This window comes from Corvus hawaiiensis, chromosome 5 (assembly GCF_020740725.1).
Source record: "Corvus hawaiiensis isolate bCorHaw1 chromosome 5, bCorHaw1.pri.cur, whole genome shotgun sequence".
Lineage (NCBI taxonomy): Eukaryota > Metazoa > Chordata > Aves > Passeriformes > Corvidae > Corvus > Corvus hawaiiensis.
Window position 1 is genome coordinate 24,982,660 of NC_063217.1, and position 20,053 is coordinate 25,002,712.

Below are 20,053 nucleotides of genomic sequence, written 5' to 3' on the forward strand. Positions count from 1 at the left end.
TAAATGTGAATTCAAAAATCTTTTTCATAAAAGCTCAGCATTACTTATTAACTTCTCTGCAGAAGCTAGCTCTGTGATAATGGCAGATGTTGTGCAGGTAAGGGAGTTTCATTGCTTAGTTCTGTGCCATCCAGCTGGTATAAACTTTTAAAATTAATTGAAAAATTCATCTTTTACTTGTATTCAAGGACTGAGGCACAAAATGCTAATGTAAGGGCTCAGAGGGGAAATACAGTTCTCCTGCATATTTGAGAAAATGTGAAGCCCTTTCAAGAAAATCTAATAAACATAATAATCGCAGGCTGCTGACACTAAGGAAAAAGCACCTCATTCGCTCTTTCTTTTATGCAGCGATTTACTGGTCCCTACTGATTTTCAAATTGGATCACTGCAGTAAATCATCCATACCAGTACCTGTGAAAGAAAGCACTGGGATCCATATTTGTTCAGTGCTGTGCTTAAATCAGCAAGAATGATAAATTTGATGGTATGAAATTGGAAATACCAAGGGCTTCTCTCAGTGAATGAGCAAGTATCTCCATTTGTAATTTATTGTGACCCTTCTTCACAGTATGTGCTTTGTATGTCAAATATTTTGTATGTCAAGTATTTGTATTTCAAATACTTTGAAACAAATTAAATAGTTTTCTGTATTGATACCTATTGTTTTGTTGATGTTCTTGAAATCAGATTGTGTATTTTTTCTGGATTTTAACTATTACTAGGGTGTGTTGCAAAACAGCACTTATTTAAGTTCCAGTCTCTGAGTCAATTTGAGTTAGTGACCAACAGCTTTGTGTTAAATGTTCCAGGTGCATGTTGGGTGTTTGTTTTTTGTGTATGTGTTTAGAATAGTGCAGGATGCAGTGAGCTACTGCAGCACCTCATTTACTTTTTCTAGAGAAACAGGAAGATTAAGGTGTATATCAAAACAGAAAAAAGAGCTGATTCCTGTCTTTAATTCATTGGAACTATTCTGCTTTATATCTGGCATAGGTAATTCCAAGTCCTGTGGAAGAAAATCTACCTGTGTGCCCAGTTTACTGCCATGTTTTCAGTGCAGGTGTTAATAGAGAAAGTTGTACACCTGTGTTTTGGCAAAATTCCTGTCTTTTAATTTTAGAATAGGTTACTTTGTGACTATGATTACATCCTACTACCTAAGTAGGTGCCACTGCTGAACTGAAAATGAGTCGTGGTTACTGCTGAATTACTTGGAATTTTTGTCAGGATAATAATAATTTGTTTTGCAATTACTAAGCAAAACTGTGAACCACTGTTTTTAATAATGTGACCCTGTTATCCTCTTCTTGTGGGCTAGGTGTAGCTCATTGGTGATGGCACAGTTAGTAGCCGACTTCTGTTCAACCCAAGTGCCAATCAGATGGGCTTTATTCTACCACACCAGGCTACCACCATACAGCTGGGCTTTTGTAAAAGCAGTAGTATGGATTGTATTTTGAGGAGCCATGAAAGACTTTGTTCTTACTTTAAATTGATTTGAGTTCATCTCTATCACAGCTTCCATGTGTCTGACCATGAAAACTTGCTTGTGAGGTGAGTGAAGTGTTGGAACAGTCCAGACTCTTGCCTGGCTTGGGGAAACTGCTTTCCTGGAACAAATGCAGATCATGGTATTTTCATTTGCTATATGTGTTCCTATGAATATTTGCTCATGTTCCTTTGCCAGTGTTAAAAGCAGGAGTATGTTAGATGAAGATGATGCATTAGTTAGTTGAGATATTTCACAGGAAAATTAAGCTGAAAATCAGAAACTGTAAAAGATGCAGGACTAGATTATTTGCAGGGTTTAAAGCAGTATCAACTGTAGTTTTCATGAAGGTGGAAATGCAATAGAAAAGGAAGGAAGAAGAATGGGGAGAAAAATAATGAGAACACAGAAAATCCCAGAATCATAGAATATGCTGAATTGGAAGGGACCAATCAGGATCGGCAAGTCTGACTCCTGGCCCTATGCAGGACACTCCAAGAGTCACACAGTTCTGTGATAAAAAGATGTCTGGAAATCCTGCTGTGTGCTCTGTTGCTTTCACAAGCCCCAGTTCACCATTCATGGTTTTATGCCATCAGTATCCTCTGGATAGTACTTAAGTTTTCATGCTGTAAATTACGTATAATTTATTCTCCATAAAAATTAAAATACAATTGAAATAGCCACATGGTACAGGAGATGACAGTCTAATTTTGGTTTACTTAAAATAGAAAACAGCTGCAGTGGAATTATGTGTTCTCTATTATGTTTGAAGCTTCTGTAGTGAAACAGTAAAGAAAGAAATGCTCTGGGCTTGTTTTTTTTTTTTTTCTTGGCAATCCGGGGGAAGACCTGATACATACAACTCATGAGGTTTTGTCCTGATGTATGTTTGCATAGAAGAAGATATTTGTAACTTCGTATTTTAATATTTTTGGATTTAATTTTTTTTAATCTGGAAAAGATGACGAAACAGATGTCTGTGTATTACAATCCCTTTCAACATACTTTCTGCTATTACAACTTCAGTTAGGTTCTGACTAAAGCACAACAAAAATAATTGAAATAAATGAATCCTTTCAGTGTTAAAGTATAAATCAAAGCCATTAATGAAAAGTTTTTTGTAATGGCAGATGGAAATCCGAGGTTGATTTTCTGAATTTTCGTATGTCTAGTGGCATTTTCAGTTTTTTAACTGTATAATACAGAGAAATATTGAAGCCTTAGAAAACTACAGGTACAGCAACAAGCATCAAGTTCAGCATGCATGTGTTTGAGCATCCAATGGCTCTATTCACATTTCTAATTATCTCAGATTTTTTAACATCACACTGAGGCAGAGGTAAGACATTCAGGTGCACCAGTGTGTATGTACTGTGAATGGATGTGTATGTATACTTACATCACTAGATACATGACTAAATAAAATGTAATACTTTGAGGGTTTTTCCTCCTTTTTGGAAGTGTTAATATACTTTGCACTTCATGATGAAACAGCCTCTTCCTGTCCTCTGGTGGCCTTCTCTCTCTGCAGAATGTTACACATTTGTAAGGGAAATAGTTGTTAAAGAAGTTTCTTGCACTGCACAGGTGCTTCTAATACACTGCCCTTATGCACTTCAAAAGTACTAATTGAGCTTATTTCACATTATTGTAATTTTTTTTTTTCTTACAAGCAAAAGAATCAAGCTGCTTTTAAGCTGGTCCTTGCTTGGTTCATGTAAGAAATTATAGGACAAGTGGAGTAGCAAGAGACTGAACCTGATGATGCAAGAAGCTTCCTCCAGACCTGTGTTCTTATGCATGTCTGTATATTACTGTAAAGTACTTGTTTCAGTATTTTATGTGTTATGTACCTAGTATTGTTTTTAAGAATTTTAAACTAGCTTTCTGCTTTTGGGTGAAGGTAAGTGCTGCTAACCTTAAGAGTTCTTTTTCCTTACTCAGAGGCTGGAAATTCTATTTAATTATATGATTTGTCCATTTGAAATGAAATGGAATTCTTCCTCCGTGTGCTAATTTTATTCCAAACTACTGACCTCTAGTGGCTGATTTGCAACTATGAAGCTAAAAGTTTTAGTAATGTAATGTGCTCGTCCTGAGTATTGGCTACAGGAAAGTAACTTTCCGTTTAAATTTCTCAGGAGAATAATGCCTCTTCATGATTTATTGTCCTTTGGCAGTCACTATCTGCTGCTGCTGCTGCTGCTGCTGCTGCTGGGGTTGAAACGGCTTGTTGAGCACTGCTGCCCCCAGTTCAAGAAACTGCAGATGACTGCCGATGTTTAGGTCAATGAACTGCATGTGAATAACTGAAAACACTTATCCGTGTGCTGGAAATGAAAATATTTACTTTTAGTTTATGTAAATCTTTGACCCAATGACCATGAAATAGCTTTACAGACCTGTGTGACTCAGAGTGGTGTTATGCAGCTTCTGAAGATTCGCCATTCTGTGCTTTGGAAGAGTCATTCTCCTCATGCACCTGCCCACCACAAAATATTGTCTCATTTTCTGTGAATTTAAATATTTTGCCTGAAAAACTTAGAGGTTATTTGGTATCACTGGACACTTCATTTATTCACATATTTTTTGTACTACTGGTATGTAGCTGCTTGTGTTAACCGTATATGTGTCATAAAAGGTACAAAAATCAAAAGTCTTTCCCTTTTCCCTTTTTTCCTCTTGTTACGCTCTGTGAGAGACCCACAAGGCAGGATATGATGGGAATCCTAAAGAGTAATTTAAACTATATTAAGTCAATACCATCAGCTCTTCCTGTGGATCTGGGGACATGGCAAGTCTCTCTCCACGGTATGAACTTGAATATTTAATGAATTTCAAATTTAAAAATATTCAAATTGGCTTTATATTACTTCATTTTTCATACAAGGAACACTAAAATCATTCATTTCTTATTAGCCTTTACATATCACAGATTTCTTGCTAGGCAGTAATATTGCAGAATTTCATCATGATGGACTGTTGTAGCTTGAGTAATACAGTCAGTTACTGAGTTATTTTAAATAAAAAGGAATAAGGAAAAAAGTTTTCAAAGGTCTGTATTTCAATCCAGTCACCTGGCTTTCTTGATCTGCAAGCAGTTCTATGTAAACTTTTCAAGTGTCTCCATAAAACAGGTTGTAGCCATAGTCCCTGTTCTTCCTGAAGACCTCGTAAGGCAACTTAACCTTACAATTTTTTATAGGCAAGGTAATATGCTGTATAAAAAAGGGTTCTAGAGTTTTTGCAAAAGGAGGCCTGAGGAAATGACTCTGACATGGTAGCAAGTCTCCCCCTCTTATGAGCGACATACCAAGATCTTGACACAATTGGTACATGAGTAACCTCTGTCCCCTAGACAGAGGTTGAGATGGCACAAAAGCCCATGTACAAGCATGGTATATGGAAATAATATTTTCTTATCAGTTTAGCATTTAGCAACTTGAATGTGAATGAGACTTCTTTTTTTTTTCCTAGGTTGATTTTATGAAATACAGGCTTAAAGTAGTCATTGAATAACCCTCATTCAAAATTAAACCTCAGAATGCAATTCCAGCTATATTGATTGAAAACAAGATCTCACAGATTTGCTGTATATAGTACTCTTTGCCACAGAGACAAAGTTGTTAAATGCAGTTTGGATGTTCTGAAATACCATATCATTTAGGATTTTTCTCTGTTCATTGCTAGTGATTGATAACTCATAAATTGAGATGCTCATAAATACAGTTGATTTTTTTTTTCTTAGGATGCTGCAGCTGCATGCCAGGAGTCTTGGTAATTCATTATCAATTGCTTTATGTTCTTGGCTATTCCACACAGAATAGGCTGTTATTGACGCTCTTTTACTTGCTCTTTGTCTCCATCAGTTTTCAGTGTTTGCCAATATAAAGGGTCATGCACAGTAGCTGATTGTGTAAATCCTGGTTGATCACCACACTGTTGGTATCTATTAATCTGTCTATACTATTCCAGTTTTATTATTTTCCTTCTTGTTTCATATTTACAATACCAAAACCAGAGAAAGCAAATTCAGTAACTTTCAGATGGATAAAAGAATATTAAATAGTTAGTGGTTCCATTTGGTTTTAGAGAGGAAATGATAAACCTAAACTTAGCATCTCTTCTAGAGCATAGCAATGAGTCTTCAGAAATTACAAATGTTTCAAGAATTTCTATATGCTTTCAAACATCTTTATGTAGGGGAAAAAAAATAGGGAACTCTCAACCTCCTCTTTATTTTTGTTTTTTACTTAGGCTGTTGCCAAAATAACCAGCAAACCATGTATCAGCTGCATGTTTGACTGCAGGTTGTAAAGTAGCACAGGTGAGGTCACTTCACCAATTTCAGATGGAGTCTGTTTAGTATTTAATTCCAGTGCTGTACATCTGGTACTTAATGATACAGCATCTGTTGCAATACTCCTGATTCATTTGGTATGGCTGCAGTTGTACTACTGGGAAGATGAGTGTTAATTATTCTGTGGAAGTATTTTACTTCAATCTGTCTCCCCTGGGCTTCTAGGAAAATTTGTTTTGGCAATGTTACTAGGTAGCTGGTAAAGACGTGCCAGTAAACTTTGTTCAAAATGTAATTATGTATGTTAAAGACAGGCACTGTAATAACTCTCCTCAGTGATCAAATGCTTTGTGGATTATCAGGTACAATAATTATCCAAATTCCCTGTCAAGCTAACTTCTGGTGAGCTCCCATGTTCCTCCCAGTGTGCAAATGAAGGCAAGGAAGCCTGAGACTTTCTCAGTCATGTAAACCAATATCAAAGCTATACTGGAAAAAAACTTTTTAAATAAAAGAGTATAATACAGTGCCAGTGGGACTGATTACAGGCATGTGATCCAGGCTGTAGGTGAGCAGGGCAGGAGGTGTCACAGCTGGGCACGGGCAGCCCTTAAAACCCTAGAGCACAGGGTCAGCCACATGGCACTCTCCCTGGAGAAAGACATCATTTTAAATCCTGTTTTAAGCACTGATCTGGGAAGGGCATTTTAGGTGATGGCTTAGGCTAGGGGGAGCACATTTTCATTTAGAAATAATGCAAACAGATTCAGTGTACGTGCTTTAATGTTACCTATGTCCAGGGAAAGGCAATGAAGCTGGTTAAGGGTCTGGACCACAAGTCTTCTGGGAAGTGGCTGAGGGAGCTGGGGCTATTTATCCTGGAGAAAAGGACGCTCAGGGGAGACCATATCACTCTCTACAACTGCCTGAAAGGAGGCTGTAGCCAGGTGAAGTCAGCCTCTTCTCCCAGGTAAGTGACAGGACGAGAATCACAGAATAACGAGGTTGGAAGAGACTGCCAAGATGCAGTCTGAAGCTGCGCCAGGGAAAGCTTAGATTGGACATTAGGAAGAATTTCTCCATAGAAAGGGTCATTAGACATTGGAACAGGCTGCCCCGGGAAATGGTGGGAGTCACCATCCTGGAGGTGTTTAACGAAAGACTGCATGTGGCTCTTAGTGCCATGGGCTAGTTGACAAGCTGGTGTTCGGTCGTAGGCTGAACTCGATGATCTCAGAGATCTTTTCAACCTAATTATTTCTGTGACCCTATTGATAAAATGTCTAATGTGCTTTCACGTCTGCTAACAAATCTAACGCGCGTACCTTTGTTACACGTGCCCACCCGTATGCCCTCCACCAGGCACAGTAAAAGAGCAGGACCTGCTGCCGAGGTGCTGCAGGCCCGGCGGCGGCAGCCGAGGCCCAGCCGCTTCCCAGCGCCAGCCCGGCGCGACGCCGCCCCTCTCCCCGGGCCAGGCGCAGGCGCGGCGGGCGGGGCGGGTGAGTCAGCGGCGGCCCCACGGTGCCCCCGCACATCCGGGTGCCGCGGCGCCGCCCACCGCCGGCCTCCGGCCACCGCTGCCGCCCGGGGCCAGCGGGGCTCCGCCGCAGCCGCGCCGGCCTCCGCCGATGCCAATCGCCGCCCGCCCGCCGGCCGCTGCCGAGCGGCCGCCGCCATGATGCCGGCCCTGGCCGCCCAGCGGCGGGGCTGCCGCGGCCTCTACCGCCTGTACCTGCGGTGCCAGGCGGCGCCGCGGCCCCGCGCCTGCCACGGTGAGTCCTGCGGGGGGCGGGCCGGTGCGCGGCGCCGGCCGAGGCTCGTAGGGAGCTGTGGCGGAGCTGCGCGCTCGCCTGGGCTATAGCGAGTGCCGGCGCTCGCAGGCGGTGGCGGCAGCCGGGCTCCCTCCCGGGGTGGTAGCACCGCTGCGGGCACCAGTGGGTCGGGACCCGCCGGGAGCGCCGGCTGCTTTCTGAGGGTCGGCTTTAAAAAGAAGGAGAACGTGCAGGTGTTTTGCGAGCGCAGTGCCGGGCCGGGGTGTCCTCGGCCGGGCTGTGCCAGCCCCGTCTGACGTACAGCGGGCACGTCATGCTCCTGCCGTGGCCGAAGTTTGCAGTAATTACATAAAATGTAGCGCGGTCTTTCGGGGTTTATGTTGGTCCGCGGAGCGAGCCCCGGCTTCTCCTTTAGGCCGCAGATCTCATGGAATTTGAGTTCTGAGCGGTTTTCCCCCTTTTCGTGTAGTCACGGTTGAATTGCGGCAAATGCTCTTTTTCTTTAACTCTTTCTTGTGTGTGCATGGATTAGTAGGAAAAATGCCCTCTAAATGTGCTGATTAAGTTTCTCCTTTTCAATTATTCCAGTATGACCAAAGCTTAGGAAACAACACCGCTCATCTTGTGCCGCGTATTTATTGTAGTGTTTGATAAATTCGTAATCAGTAAGTTCAGTGAACTGCGTTGCATATGAAAGGCTTTTGTCACATTTGTGACTACAGTTAGTAAGAGCTGTCCTTTTTTGATGAAGTTTTCCTTCGGTAAGGTTCAGGTCGGTGCACACAGACATGCAGGTGTGCAGAAGACACACACACAAAAAAAAGGAGAGCTGTTGAGGCTTTCATGGAATGAATAGTTCTGTAAAATACTATCTTCTTTTTGTGAGAGGTATGTTATTAATAGTTAAGTGGTCGTGCTTTGTATGTCTTTATTTAGTGGCACCTCTTAATTATTTTTTTAAATGTATTTATTTTTTAGTGAGTACTTTCCAAAGGAGCCAGTTTCCCTGCTGCATTTCTGGTTGGAGGTGTTATTTACCCTCTCTACAAAAGTGTTGTGCTCCCTAAAAGAAACTGGTTGCTAATACGGATTGGTCTGTACTGCAACTCTGCTTTTGGCTAAGCTTTTGAAATTGAAGATTGCCTACCCAGGGTGGTTTCTCAATGGACTTTTTGCATATTTATCTTGTAATTTGTTTATTGTGAATGTTGCAAAATTTAGGACACTTCCCTATAAAATGTTTTGTGTAATGTTGCGTGCTTTTCTATATGATTTCTGTAGCAACTGTATGATTTGCACACAGTTCAGTTTTTCTTCATGGGTAAGCTGTGATTTGTGCAGAGTGTGCACAGAGTGAAATGAAATGGCAACACTGGCTAATAGTTTTGTAGTGGTCTGTATTTGTTCTTTTATCAATATATGGTTTTTAAAGACTTCGAGGCAGTATGACTAGAATGGGACTTAATGTATCAGAAAGCCAATCTTGTCAAATAGATTTTTTTTTTTTTTTTTAATTAACCCTTAAGATCATCCAGAGATCTCGGGAAAAATGCTTACTGTACTGTGGGAAAAACCCCCTAATGTTAGAATGAAATTTAAAAGTGGATGTTTGAAGGGAGGTAGTGAAAACATGCTATATACTCTCATTTTGTAATTCATAAACATGGGTAAGATAAGCACGGATCAGTACTTAAAAGCTAACTTTCCATAACTTATGCTGGTAGAGCAGGACCTCTTTTCCTTCTTTATTCTTCCGAAATGGCTGCCTGAAACAGCTTTTGTTCTTCCCCTTGTTAGGATGGCAAGTTTCAATGAAAAGTGGGAGCCTGTCTTGTATTCTACCATGCAGTCGCCTGCCTGTGCAGTTGATGAGTCAAGTGAGAGTTTATACCTCCAATGGTCAGAAGAAAGATCTTGGATCAGAAGATACAAATGGATCAGCCCGTGGAGAAACCCTGCATAAAGTTGAAACAGGTAGTACTAAGCTACAATGAGGAGTATGTATAAAAATGTAAAAGCTTAATATGTTTAGTGATAACATTTTTCTTTCAATTGTGTGATACTATGATTGCAGAATTCTTAGTATTTTTTGGTTGTGGGCATCTGTATAGAAAATTCAAATGCATAAGCAGGGAGGAGTGCTGAAATTTATTTCTTTGTCATTCTGATATTTTAAGGGTTTAAGTTTAGAGTAATCAGATTTAAAGTGGCGATGGAGAAAATGTGGATGTTGAAAGGGATTAAGTAATTTAAGAGGTAAGAAATGGAATATATTACTCAACTTTTGCCACTTTGCTTGCTTATTTGAATTTTTTGGTAGTATTTCAGGTATGTTGTGTCAAAGGAACTAATGATAAAGACTGAACTAGTGTCACTGTTGAACAGTGGGGCATTTCAAGGCCAGACTATAAATGACGGGTAAAGAAGGTTGAGCTGTTTCATCTGCTAGAGCTTTCTAATCTGACAGTTGTTAGAACTGCAGCATTCACATTAAACATTTGATACAGGGTGCATAACCTGATCCTCCCTGCTGTTCTATTGTTGATCTTGTGCTTGTTAGGTGCTTGTGAAATTTAGAACTGTCGTGTACTTGCTCCATTGTAGCATCCTCTATTTTTGATGCTTATTAACTCTGAGGCTGCACAGATACAGGCTCGGAAGACTGTGCTTAAGAGATAACAGATGCTTTTCAAAATGAAAGCTCTCTTTCTGTATGCTTTTATGGGAGTGGTCTTTTAAAGAAAATTTCCTTTTCCTCGTTGTCAGGATGGCAGATATTTGTTCCTTCTTTAGTAACTTGTAAATTCCTGGGGCTTGCAACAGTCTTTAAAAGCTAGGAACTGTAGCCAGCTAAGGGTATTACATTCTAATACTTGGAAGTACAAAGTGACTCTTAAACGTTGATCAGTCTTGAAGGTTCTAGTCTTATCAACCTCTACGTGTCTGAAAAACAGTGATTGTGAATTGAAGTATTCTGTGTCCTTTTTCCTCAATGATGCACCGTGATTTTGTTCAGTCTCTAAGCTGAGGTAGTAAACTTCGAAAGGGTACTTGATGTACGTAGATCTCTGTGCGTGGATATAATCTTAATATTTTTATGTCTTTCCCCCCCACCCCTGAAAGCTTGTGAACCAATCTCTTGTTAAATAGTTTTTGTGATATTTATTTTAATGATATACATGTTGTACATGTTTTTTGAAAAGAAGCTGCTACTCAAGTTTTTGCAAAACAATCTCAGTGGAAGTTTTTTATCATGAATATTGATGGGTCAGCTGCTTGGTATTTTAAACCAGGTAAGAAAAGAAAGGACAGAAAAAACAAAGAGTTTTTTTTCTTTTGTTTTCAAGTGAAAGGGATGACTGTTTAAGGAATACTAGTTAGTTATGGTGCAGCCTTATTTGCTGTGTAGTAAGATCAGCTTCAGAAATTTATAAACGTTATTTTTGCAAGAAAGTATCCTTGAATTGTTATTAGCTGTAGTTCTCAGTTGCTTTTAGGGCATTAACTAACTGCCTGATGGAAACATAGTTACATAGTCCAAGCTTCAAGAGAATCTGATCTTTGAATAATTTGAGTAGCATGTTAAGCTAGGAGTACCTCATTACTTAACACCAACCAGCTTGAAAAATCTTCATTGTTTTTAATATATCACATTCAACAAGATAATTTTAAATTTTGTTAATGATTATGAATGTGTGGCAAACCTCCAATGTTATAGAGTGGTAGGGCACAAAAGAGTGGATATGTTGGTTTGACATGTTAGAACCATAAGTTTTTTGTTCTAAAAGCTATGTTGAGATGTATGAGATAAGGATGTGGTATTTGTTTGTATTTTCTAGTAGTACTTCTAAGTAGAAATCTCACTGAATTTACTCAAATATATTGTTTTCCAAATATTAAGATTAATTTCACTATTGTAAATTGTATTTTAATTTTTTTAATAGAATCATATCCACAAGTTTCAAAACCACCTAAAAGACTTTGTTTTCATTCCAGCTCCAGTTTGTTACATATGAGTTGTGGGTTTTAGTTTAAATATTCTGTGTTTTAGGGAGCTAACTTTTTTGTAAATGAAGAAGCTTCCATCCCTTAAAATTGAATCCCAGCTTGGAAGCTCTGGAACACTCTAATACATAGCAGCCATAAGCTATATAGAATTAATTATATTTACTAACCTAAAATTTTGCGTAAAATTTGTCCCAAACCATAAGTGCACTGTTAAAATATTTTTTTTTAATTTGGGGTGCTTTCTGAATTATTTTGCAAATTGGTGTTCTTCTGCAAGCTGCTAGGAGTTTATTGATCAATGCTATATTAAATGTTCACTTTTTTGTTTTGTTTTGCTTTGTTTCTGTCTTTTGAGAGTTTTAAATGTTGGAAATCTGGCAAAAAATTTTCTAATTGTCAGGGTGCAAAGCAATATTAAGATATATTCTAATGTTATGTCAGTCAAACTCTTTACTAAAAAGAAAGGTAGGTACTTCCATATTTACAGGGAGCTTTAATTTTATTTTACAGGACAAGATACAACCAACACAGGCCAAAACCAGTCTTCACCTAAACAGCCAATCCAAGTAAAAGGTAAAGGAGTACTTAGTGTATTGAAACTTTACTGCTGTATGCTAGTAGTCAAAAAAAAAAAAAAAAAGAAGTGTAAGGAAACTCTGGCTCCTCTTCAATTGTGTAAACAAGTTATGTGAATAGCATTTTAATACACACTTGTGTGCCAGCTTTGTTTGGTACCTGTTTGTTTGAAAACGACTCCTAAAAAATCAAATATAGCAGTATTCTTTCTAATTACACACTCTTCTGTGTTTGTTGGTAATCTTCATTTAATCTGCAGAGTTCTTCAGGAAAAGACTGATTTGTTTGTTCACATGTTGTTGCAGTCTGTCCTCCTTGTGTGTTTTTAGGCATGTCCATTCACCCTCTCAGACTTAATGTGGCTAAGCTGAATACTTGATCTTCCTTGTTCCTTGTTCTAAGTCTTCCTCTGTTCTTTCTTATTACTGAATTAATCTAATCAGTGTTGCTTCTAAATATATTTTGACCATGTGAACTGCCTAATCTGAGGTGTGTAAAGTTCCCATTTGTGTGTAATAATGTGGTGGGCTTGACACTGGCTGGACACCAGGTGCTCACCCAGGGCAGTCTATCACTCCCCTCCTTAGTTGGATAGGGTAGAGAAAATGTAATGGAAGGCTCCTGAGTTGAGATTAGGACAGGGAGAGATCACTCACTGATTACTGTCATGGTCAAAACACATTGGACTTGGGGAAAATCAGTTTATTTTATTGCCAGTCAAATCAGACTACAGTACTGAGAAATAAAAACTAAATCTTAAAACACCTTCGTCCAACCCTTCACTTCTTCCCAGGCTTAATCTCCTGCTTTTCTCTAGCTTCTCACCCCCAGTGGTGCAGGGGGATGGGGAACGGGAGCTGGCATCAAGCACATTGTCTCTACTACTCCTTCCTCCTTGGGGAAAGGACTCATTCTTCCCCTGCTCCAGCATGGGGTCCTACAACAGGAGACGGTCCTCCATGAACTTCTCCAGCATGAGTCCTTCCCTTGCACTTCAGTTCTTCATGAACTGCTCCAGTGTGGATCCCTCTTCCACAGTGTGCAGTCCTTCAGGAACAGGCTGCTCCAGTGTGGGTCCCCCACAGGGTCACCAATCCTGCCAGCAAACCTGTTCCAGCGTGATCTCCTCCCTCCATGGGGCCACAGGTCCTGCCAGGAGCTTGTTCCAGTGTGGGCTTCCCGTAGGGTCCCAGCCTCCTTTGGGCGTCCACTGGCTCTGGTGTTTGGTCCTCCATCAGGAGCACAGCTGCCTCACCATAGGCTGCAGGGGGATTTCTGCTCTGGTGCCTGTAGCAGCTCCTCTCCCTCCTTCTGCACTGACCTTGGTGTCTGCAGAGCTGTTTCTGTCATGTGTTCTCACTCTTCTCTCCTGGCTGTGCTTGCCGTTGTGCCCAGTTTCTCCCCCGCCACTGCTTGTTAAATACATTGTCCCAGAGATGCTGCCGCTGTTTGGATGGACTTGGCCTTGGCCTGTGGTGGGTCCCTCTTGGAGCTGGCTGGCATTAGATCTGCCAGACATAGTGGAAGCTCCTGGCAGCTTCTCAGAAAAGCCACCCCTGTAGCCCTCCACTGAAAGCTTGCCATGCAAACCCAATACAAGTAAATATATGCTTTACTCATCAGTTACATTGTTTAAAAACATGAATGGCAAAATAAGAGTGTAACTTTCTTTTGTATTTTTAATTTATCATGACTTGATTTCACTCTGTCTTTATTCACTCCTTCCACACTTTATTATACTAATAGTTCCTATTGTATTATTGTGAGAATTTTACGCCATTAAAAACCGCTTTAGATTACTCCTAGCATTCTATATATCTAAAGTCCTTCCTGTCTTTCCTCAAAATAAAGAAACATCAAATCATAATTTCTTTTTGTAACAAGGCGAATCAGTGTTTATGTATATTTTCTGTACACTTTTGTCTACATCTTTTATGTCAATTTCTTTAGGTTTATTGTCGATTAGTATATGCATGTGGGGAGAAAATACAAGGTAGATAGGAGAAATTATTATTTCTGAGAAATAATTGTGAAAATAGATACATCTTTCAATAAGAGTTTTTCCTCTCTAAATTAAAGATGTGCAAGGAGGAATGTTTATGTTAAGGATTTTGATAGTGTCTAGAAGGTGGAATTCTAATCTTAAAAAGCTGCTCTGACTTAGAAACTTACTGATCCAAGTACTACTAAGTATTACAAAGACAGTAACATTTTTAAAGGATCACTAATCTTAAAACAATGTCCTTTTTAAGTGTTTTTTTAACATTCTCTTTTATAGAGCTTGTCTTTCTCTTGTAAACACCAAATAGATTTTTTTTCTCCACATTTACTACAGTTTTATACAGTTACTTGAACTAGGAGTAGGATTGTTGAGATACTGTGCAATGTACAATTGTAGTACAATATATACAATGTACAATATATGATTTATTTTAGTGAAATTTACCTGTATTTCTGAAAGATGAATTAGTAAGTGATAAATCTGTAAGTTGTTTTATAGTAAGGTTAATATGATTTGGGTGTGTATTTTTTTAAATAACAGATGGGAAGTGTTCTTGATTAAAAATTATCAACCTGTTCTAACATTAGTAAATGGTGTACTGTTTTTAGAAAATATCTTAAGATTTTTTTCATCACCTTCACTCAGAAGCTTTGTGGGATGAATGTGGTTATTCAGGGACTTAAAAAATTGTTCAAGTTCAAACTGGATGAGAGAAATCAGATTATTATGATAAATATTGATACCTCTACTGTTAGTGCATCGTGGAGAGTCAAGCAATATATTTTGTTGCTAAGCTGCAAAAAGACAATGTAGAAGTCTGGGAAAAATTTTCTCGAAGTCTTTAAAAGCAGTGTCTTTCTGTAAGTATCCTGTGAGGAGTAGCTCTGGACCAACTGTAGAAATCATATCAGTCTTGTGGTATGCCTGAAGTTCACGTGTGCTCTAAGGTCTTCTCATCAGTAGAATCCGAGCTTTTTGTTTTAAGTTGTATTCTGTAATGTTAGTTACATTACAGTGTTGGTTGTGTTATATCCTTCCGAATGTAACTAGTCTTCCAATAAGCATATTTTTAATGCATGTTAGTGTATAGTGATTTACATTTGAGAATAAGATGAAATTATGTACATACAGACAAGTGGGAAATAATGGCATAAATTTAAAATTCCATTTATAATTTTTCTGAATATGTGTGGTGTTCTTTTCCTTGTGCATGAAAATCTGATGTGATAAAAGTACATTTTTTAGATATAAAAAGCATTATAAATAAAGAATTAATGTTTTTAATTGTTATAAATGCCCAATGTTAAGAGTACTAATTTTGAAAGTAATAGTTTGGAAAAATGATGTATACAGTCTGCCTCATTTCTCTGTATGCTCAGCAAGGGTCAAAAGTCTTATTTGCAGAAGCTGGACTTGATTATTGGAAAAAATAGAAATGGAGCAGTCTGTTGGTATTTCAGTTGCTAGACCAGGGGTTTCCAACTGGCCATATTTGAATGCTATTTATGGAGCCAAGCACCATCTCTGACATCAAAGTTGGAGAGGTAGCTGGCAGTGGCAGTTATGTTTGAGAACCCTGAACTACAGCTTAGTAAGTAGCATTTTTGGAGGTAAATCATTCTACTCTTACTCATTTCCACAATGAGGAAGATACCTTACTCTTCTCTGTCAATTTTCTGTATCACTGGCAAGCATTGTTTTTCAGATTTCCACTTAGAGATATTACAATATGACACTAGATTGAGTTACTTTTTGAAGTTTCTGCTGTAGTCTCCATGAGTGACTTAACTTGTGTATCTCTTTCTTTATTTAAGTGAAAGCAGTCCTTAAAAAAAGAGAGTATGGACCAAAATACACACAGAATAACTTCATCACTGGAGTCAGAGCAATAAATGAGTTTTGTCTTAAATCCAGGTATGATGGGTTTGAGTTGAGATTTAAATTCAGAATATTTGTTCATATGTGCATGAGAAATAATTGTGATTGTAGAGTGATTTTGCACAACTTTTTCTAAATGCTTTTGTGTATACATAATTTTAAGTGGCTGAAGTTAGTTCTTGCTTAGTTTTACAGTGGACTAGGAGCTTGCACTTAATTTTCATGTTTCATTACTTGCTTCTTAGAGTAGTTTATTTGTACCTATGAGACCATAAATCTCGTTGGGGGGAGACACCTCTGTTCTTCACCTGTTTTTACATAATGGTGTAGATGCCCTAATGTGTAGCTCAGCATAGGAAATTTTATCTGTTTCCCCAAGTAGCTTTGTTATCTTCAGCCTTTTGCAGCTTGTGCTGGGAGTATAAATTTTGGGATTAAATTTGTTAACTTTTCTTGTCACATGACTTCTGATTTCCATTTAGAGATGCTAATTCATAAATCTGCTTGTTTAACATATGTACACATTATCAGTTACATACGGATCATTCATTGGATGTTTTATTATATAGTGTTTTAATACTTTGTCTTCAGTATTTCATAGTATGAAGACATGATTTGGACTTCTGTGTTTGAAAAACAGTAGTTTTCAATAGCCTCCTAGAGATACTTGCTTCATGTTATCTATATGTTCTGTTTGAAGTAAACAACTTCACTTTTTTGTACAGCAAATTAGTAATATCAAAATTGTGGAACATCACCTAGACATAAAAGTCAAATTAGAACAATATGATCCTTTCCTTGCACTAAGCTCTTTGTCCCCTTTCTTTAGTGATTTAGACCAGCTGAGGAAAATTAAGCGACGGAGTCCCCATGATGACACTGAGACTTTCACCGTGTACCTGAGATCGGATGTAGAGGCAAAGTAAGAACATTTAAAATGGATGATGAGAGAGAGAAAAGAGTTTTTAAAGTCAGGTTTGCAATGTATAAGGGCAATAATGTTTTTTGTTTTCTATCAGAACAGATTTTATATCCTGATTATTGTAATAATTACTTTGCAGATATAAAATTGGAGGGTATGTTTTTATGCTTGAAAAAAAAGTTGCATGAATAGAAACATTGTTAAGTTACTTTTACTTCATGCAGGTCTCTTGAAGTTTGGGGTAGTCCAGAGGCTCTTGCCAGAGAAAGAAAACGACGTAAAGAGGCAGAGATCAAGTACAGAGAAAGTGAGTATAGAGTTTTCAAAGAACTTGAAATATAAAATCAGGTATGATTGTTAGAAATCCACCAGATAGTGTTATTTTATTGAGAACATGTAAATTTGGAACTAGCAATTGCTGATTAGGTTTTATGGCATAATCTTAGAGTAGCATGTTTTACTATCTATGCAGATATAGTCTGTTACTATCTTGCAATTTATCTTCTTTGTGATGCAGCAAGAATGTACATTCAGTTGAGATCTATAGTCATACTCTTTTGGGGGGGCTTTCAATTTCTAGATGATAATTTACATTTTCAATGCCTTTGCATTTCTTTTAATTTTTCTAATAGTTTTCTAATTCCAATTTTGAAAAGAGTTAAAACTGATCCAGATGTTTATACCATACCGTTACTCATTAATTTTTTTCCTCTGAAAAGAATTCAGCTTGCCTTTGTGTTTCAGAAGGGGAGAAGTACCCCCAAATAATATATTTTTGTGTAATGTTATTTTTGTTATCCTTTCTGATATTGTCAATAACATGTACAGCCAAATCAGTAGTGTTTAATGTATTTGGATCTGTCTAGTCAGTTAAAATCACACAAGAGGCAATACTGCTTCAAGATACTTAGTGCAGTTGTGCACCTTAAAATGAGAGGTAAAGTTTTTTGGAAACAGTTGTGCTGCTAGAACACCCTTCTGGCGAAAAAGGCTAGAACTGCAGGTACCTGTTAAGGTATCTGTAAGTGTACTGAAAGTGCAGTCAGGAGCCTTGACCTGGAGAATAATTTTTGGATATAAATAAAATGCCTGAATTTGCAGAAGTGTATTGAGGTTTTACCCTCTGTGCATTATCATTTGTTGGTAGAAATGATAACAATGTATAGGATCATAACATATTGTATTTGTCATTTTGCATGAGTATATAACAATATGTGTTTGTGATTAACAGTATCAAGAGAGGATTTTTTTCACAGATAGATTATGCTGCATAAAAAAAGTAGACTTCAATTCCTGAAACTACTGGTTACTACTACATATTCATGATACTAATTTTGTATTGCAGATCTGTTTAGAAACCAAAGGCTGTTGTGGGAATACAAGGAGTTCTTTGGAAATACTAAGGTAAGGACGTTTTCAAGTATTTGGCTAGAAAAGTGTCATGAAATGTATTATGCTACCTTTTGAAGGCAAATTAGTGTAACTGAATATTATTGGAAGATTTATTTGCACTTTATTGTACTTTTTGTAGTTTACCAGATCCATATCTGATATGCAGTAGTAAATGTTATGATGACAGCTTGAATGGGTTCGTACTGTGGCAGTGTAATCCACCAGTAAGAGGGTTTGTTTTTTCAGTTGCCTTCTTACCAAAATCACAGCTGTACTCGTGATTTCATGTATAACCTATTAATATGTACAGTGAATATAGTGTTAATTAAAAAAACCTAAGTAAGTTTCTTTAAGGAAAAAGACCCCAGAAGATGAGTGCTTTTGTCTATGCACTGCTGGCCCGTCCTCTTTGCTTAAGCAGACAGATACCCTAGATCCAGGTGTATAGAATGATTCTGTAGCAGGTTCTGGGCCTTATGGCTGCAGTGGCCTCTGCTGCAGACTTCACTGGAGGTTTATTTTTTTTATAGCCAACTATTTGTAGAAATATGGAAGACCCAACTGCACTTTGGCTGAACATTCAGTAGTAAATTAGTTGCCTTCAAGAACTGTAGCTTCACTTTTGCAATACAGGGTAGTGCAAAGTTTTTAATTTAATAATAAATAATTTAATATTTAATAATTTAATTTTTATTTTATGGTAGGTGTCTCACGAGGTCTAGATTTAGTTATTAAATAATCTGTTATTTCTTTACGTAGCCACGCTCCAGTTCAGCAGCTATGTTTTTCAAGGGACCAGGGAAGGTGGTAATGGTAGCTATTTGCATGTAAGTAAAAAAAATAATGTTTTGTTTATGCAAGTATAAAGCAATTTATTTATATTGTCCTGGAAATAGGAACAGTGTGTGTATTTAAGATAAAGATACCTGTGTCTGTAACTGAAATCAATAGATCTATCTATTTATTGTTGATAGGAGAGAGTTTATGTGAATACATTCATCAGTACATAGCGATCAGGTATTGAATATATCTCTGATGAGAGAAGAGCAATTTTTTTGGAATTGATCAGACAATAGAGTTTCTTAAAGTAAAAACTAAAATTTTGAAGGATGTGAAGAAGCAGGTATTTAAAATTGTCCTTTTTTCTTGCTCCTTGAAAGGAAGCTTTTCATACATTTTAAACAGTCTTCCATATAACCAACAGAAAACAATTCACTTTTCTCTTTATACTGTTCTTTAGCTATTTTCTTTCCTAATTGAAAAGGGGGTATTTTTTGAGTTTTTTAGCTTTCACAAGTTTGAATGAAACAAGGTTAAATTAATGATTCTGATGTAAAACAAATGATCACAGAGACTATCTGGTATGAAATAGGAGGAAGTGTGTTAAGTTTTTCTCAGGAAATGGAGGCTAAAAATTACTTGCCATGAAACCTTGCAGTTTTTAAATACATTTTGTTTTATAAAAGCTATTTAATTTTAAAGGCCCTATTGATATAACCAAGCATAATAGAAAGAGGGAAAATACTTTTTTTGGCCCAGGAAACCAAAACATTTTGAGCAGGAAGTAACTCTTTGAGCTTCTGCAAAACGATATTCTTTTATTTGTGGAAGAAAAATACAAAGCTCATTTGACTGAGAACCTCCCTTTTTACTGAGTATTCTACTAGTAACTGTTCAGAGCCTTTTAAGTTAAAAACATGTAAGA

The 20,053-nt window shown here is 37.8% G+C and overlaps 1 protein-coding gene across 3 annotated transcripts in view; it reads left to right on the forward strand.

The window, feature by feature from the left end:
* Positions 1–7,387: 7,387 nt before the first annotated feature.
* The window catches only part of SLC30A9 (solute carrier family 30 member 9), a 35,564-nt gene continuing 22,898 nt past the window's right edge, over positions 7,388–20,053 (forward strand). For 2 of the 3 annotated variants that reach the window (XR_007203444.1, XM_048302774.1), the window contains exons 1-8: positions 7,459–7,570; positions 9,368–9,544; positions 12,089–12,151; positions 15,971–16,070; positions 16,864–16,956; positions 17,181–17,263; positions 18,302–18,360; positions 19,108–19,175. Coding sequence is in view for 2 of the 3 variants with exons in the window: in XM_048302774.1 (XP_048158731.1) it covers positions 7,474–7,570; positions 9,368–9,544; positions 12,089–12,151; positions 15,971–16,070; positions 16,864–16,956; positions 17,181–17,263; positions 18,302–18,360; positions 19,108–19,175 (740 nt within the window). In the remaining variant the exon portion in view is untranslated. Of the gene's footprint in view, positions 7,571–9,367; positions 9,545–12,088; positions 12,152–15,970; positions 16,071–16,863; positions 16,957–17,180; positions 17,264–18,301; positions 18,361–19,107; positions 19,176–20,053 lie in introns of all 3 variants that reach the window. The other variant, XM_048302775.1, reaches the window with a different exon arrangement.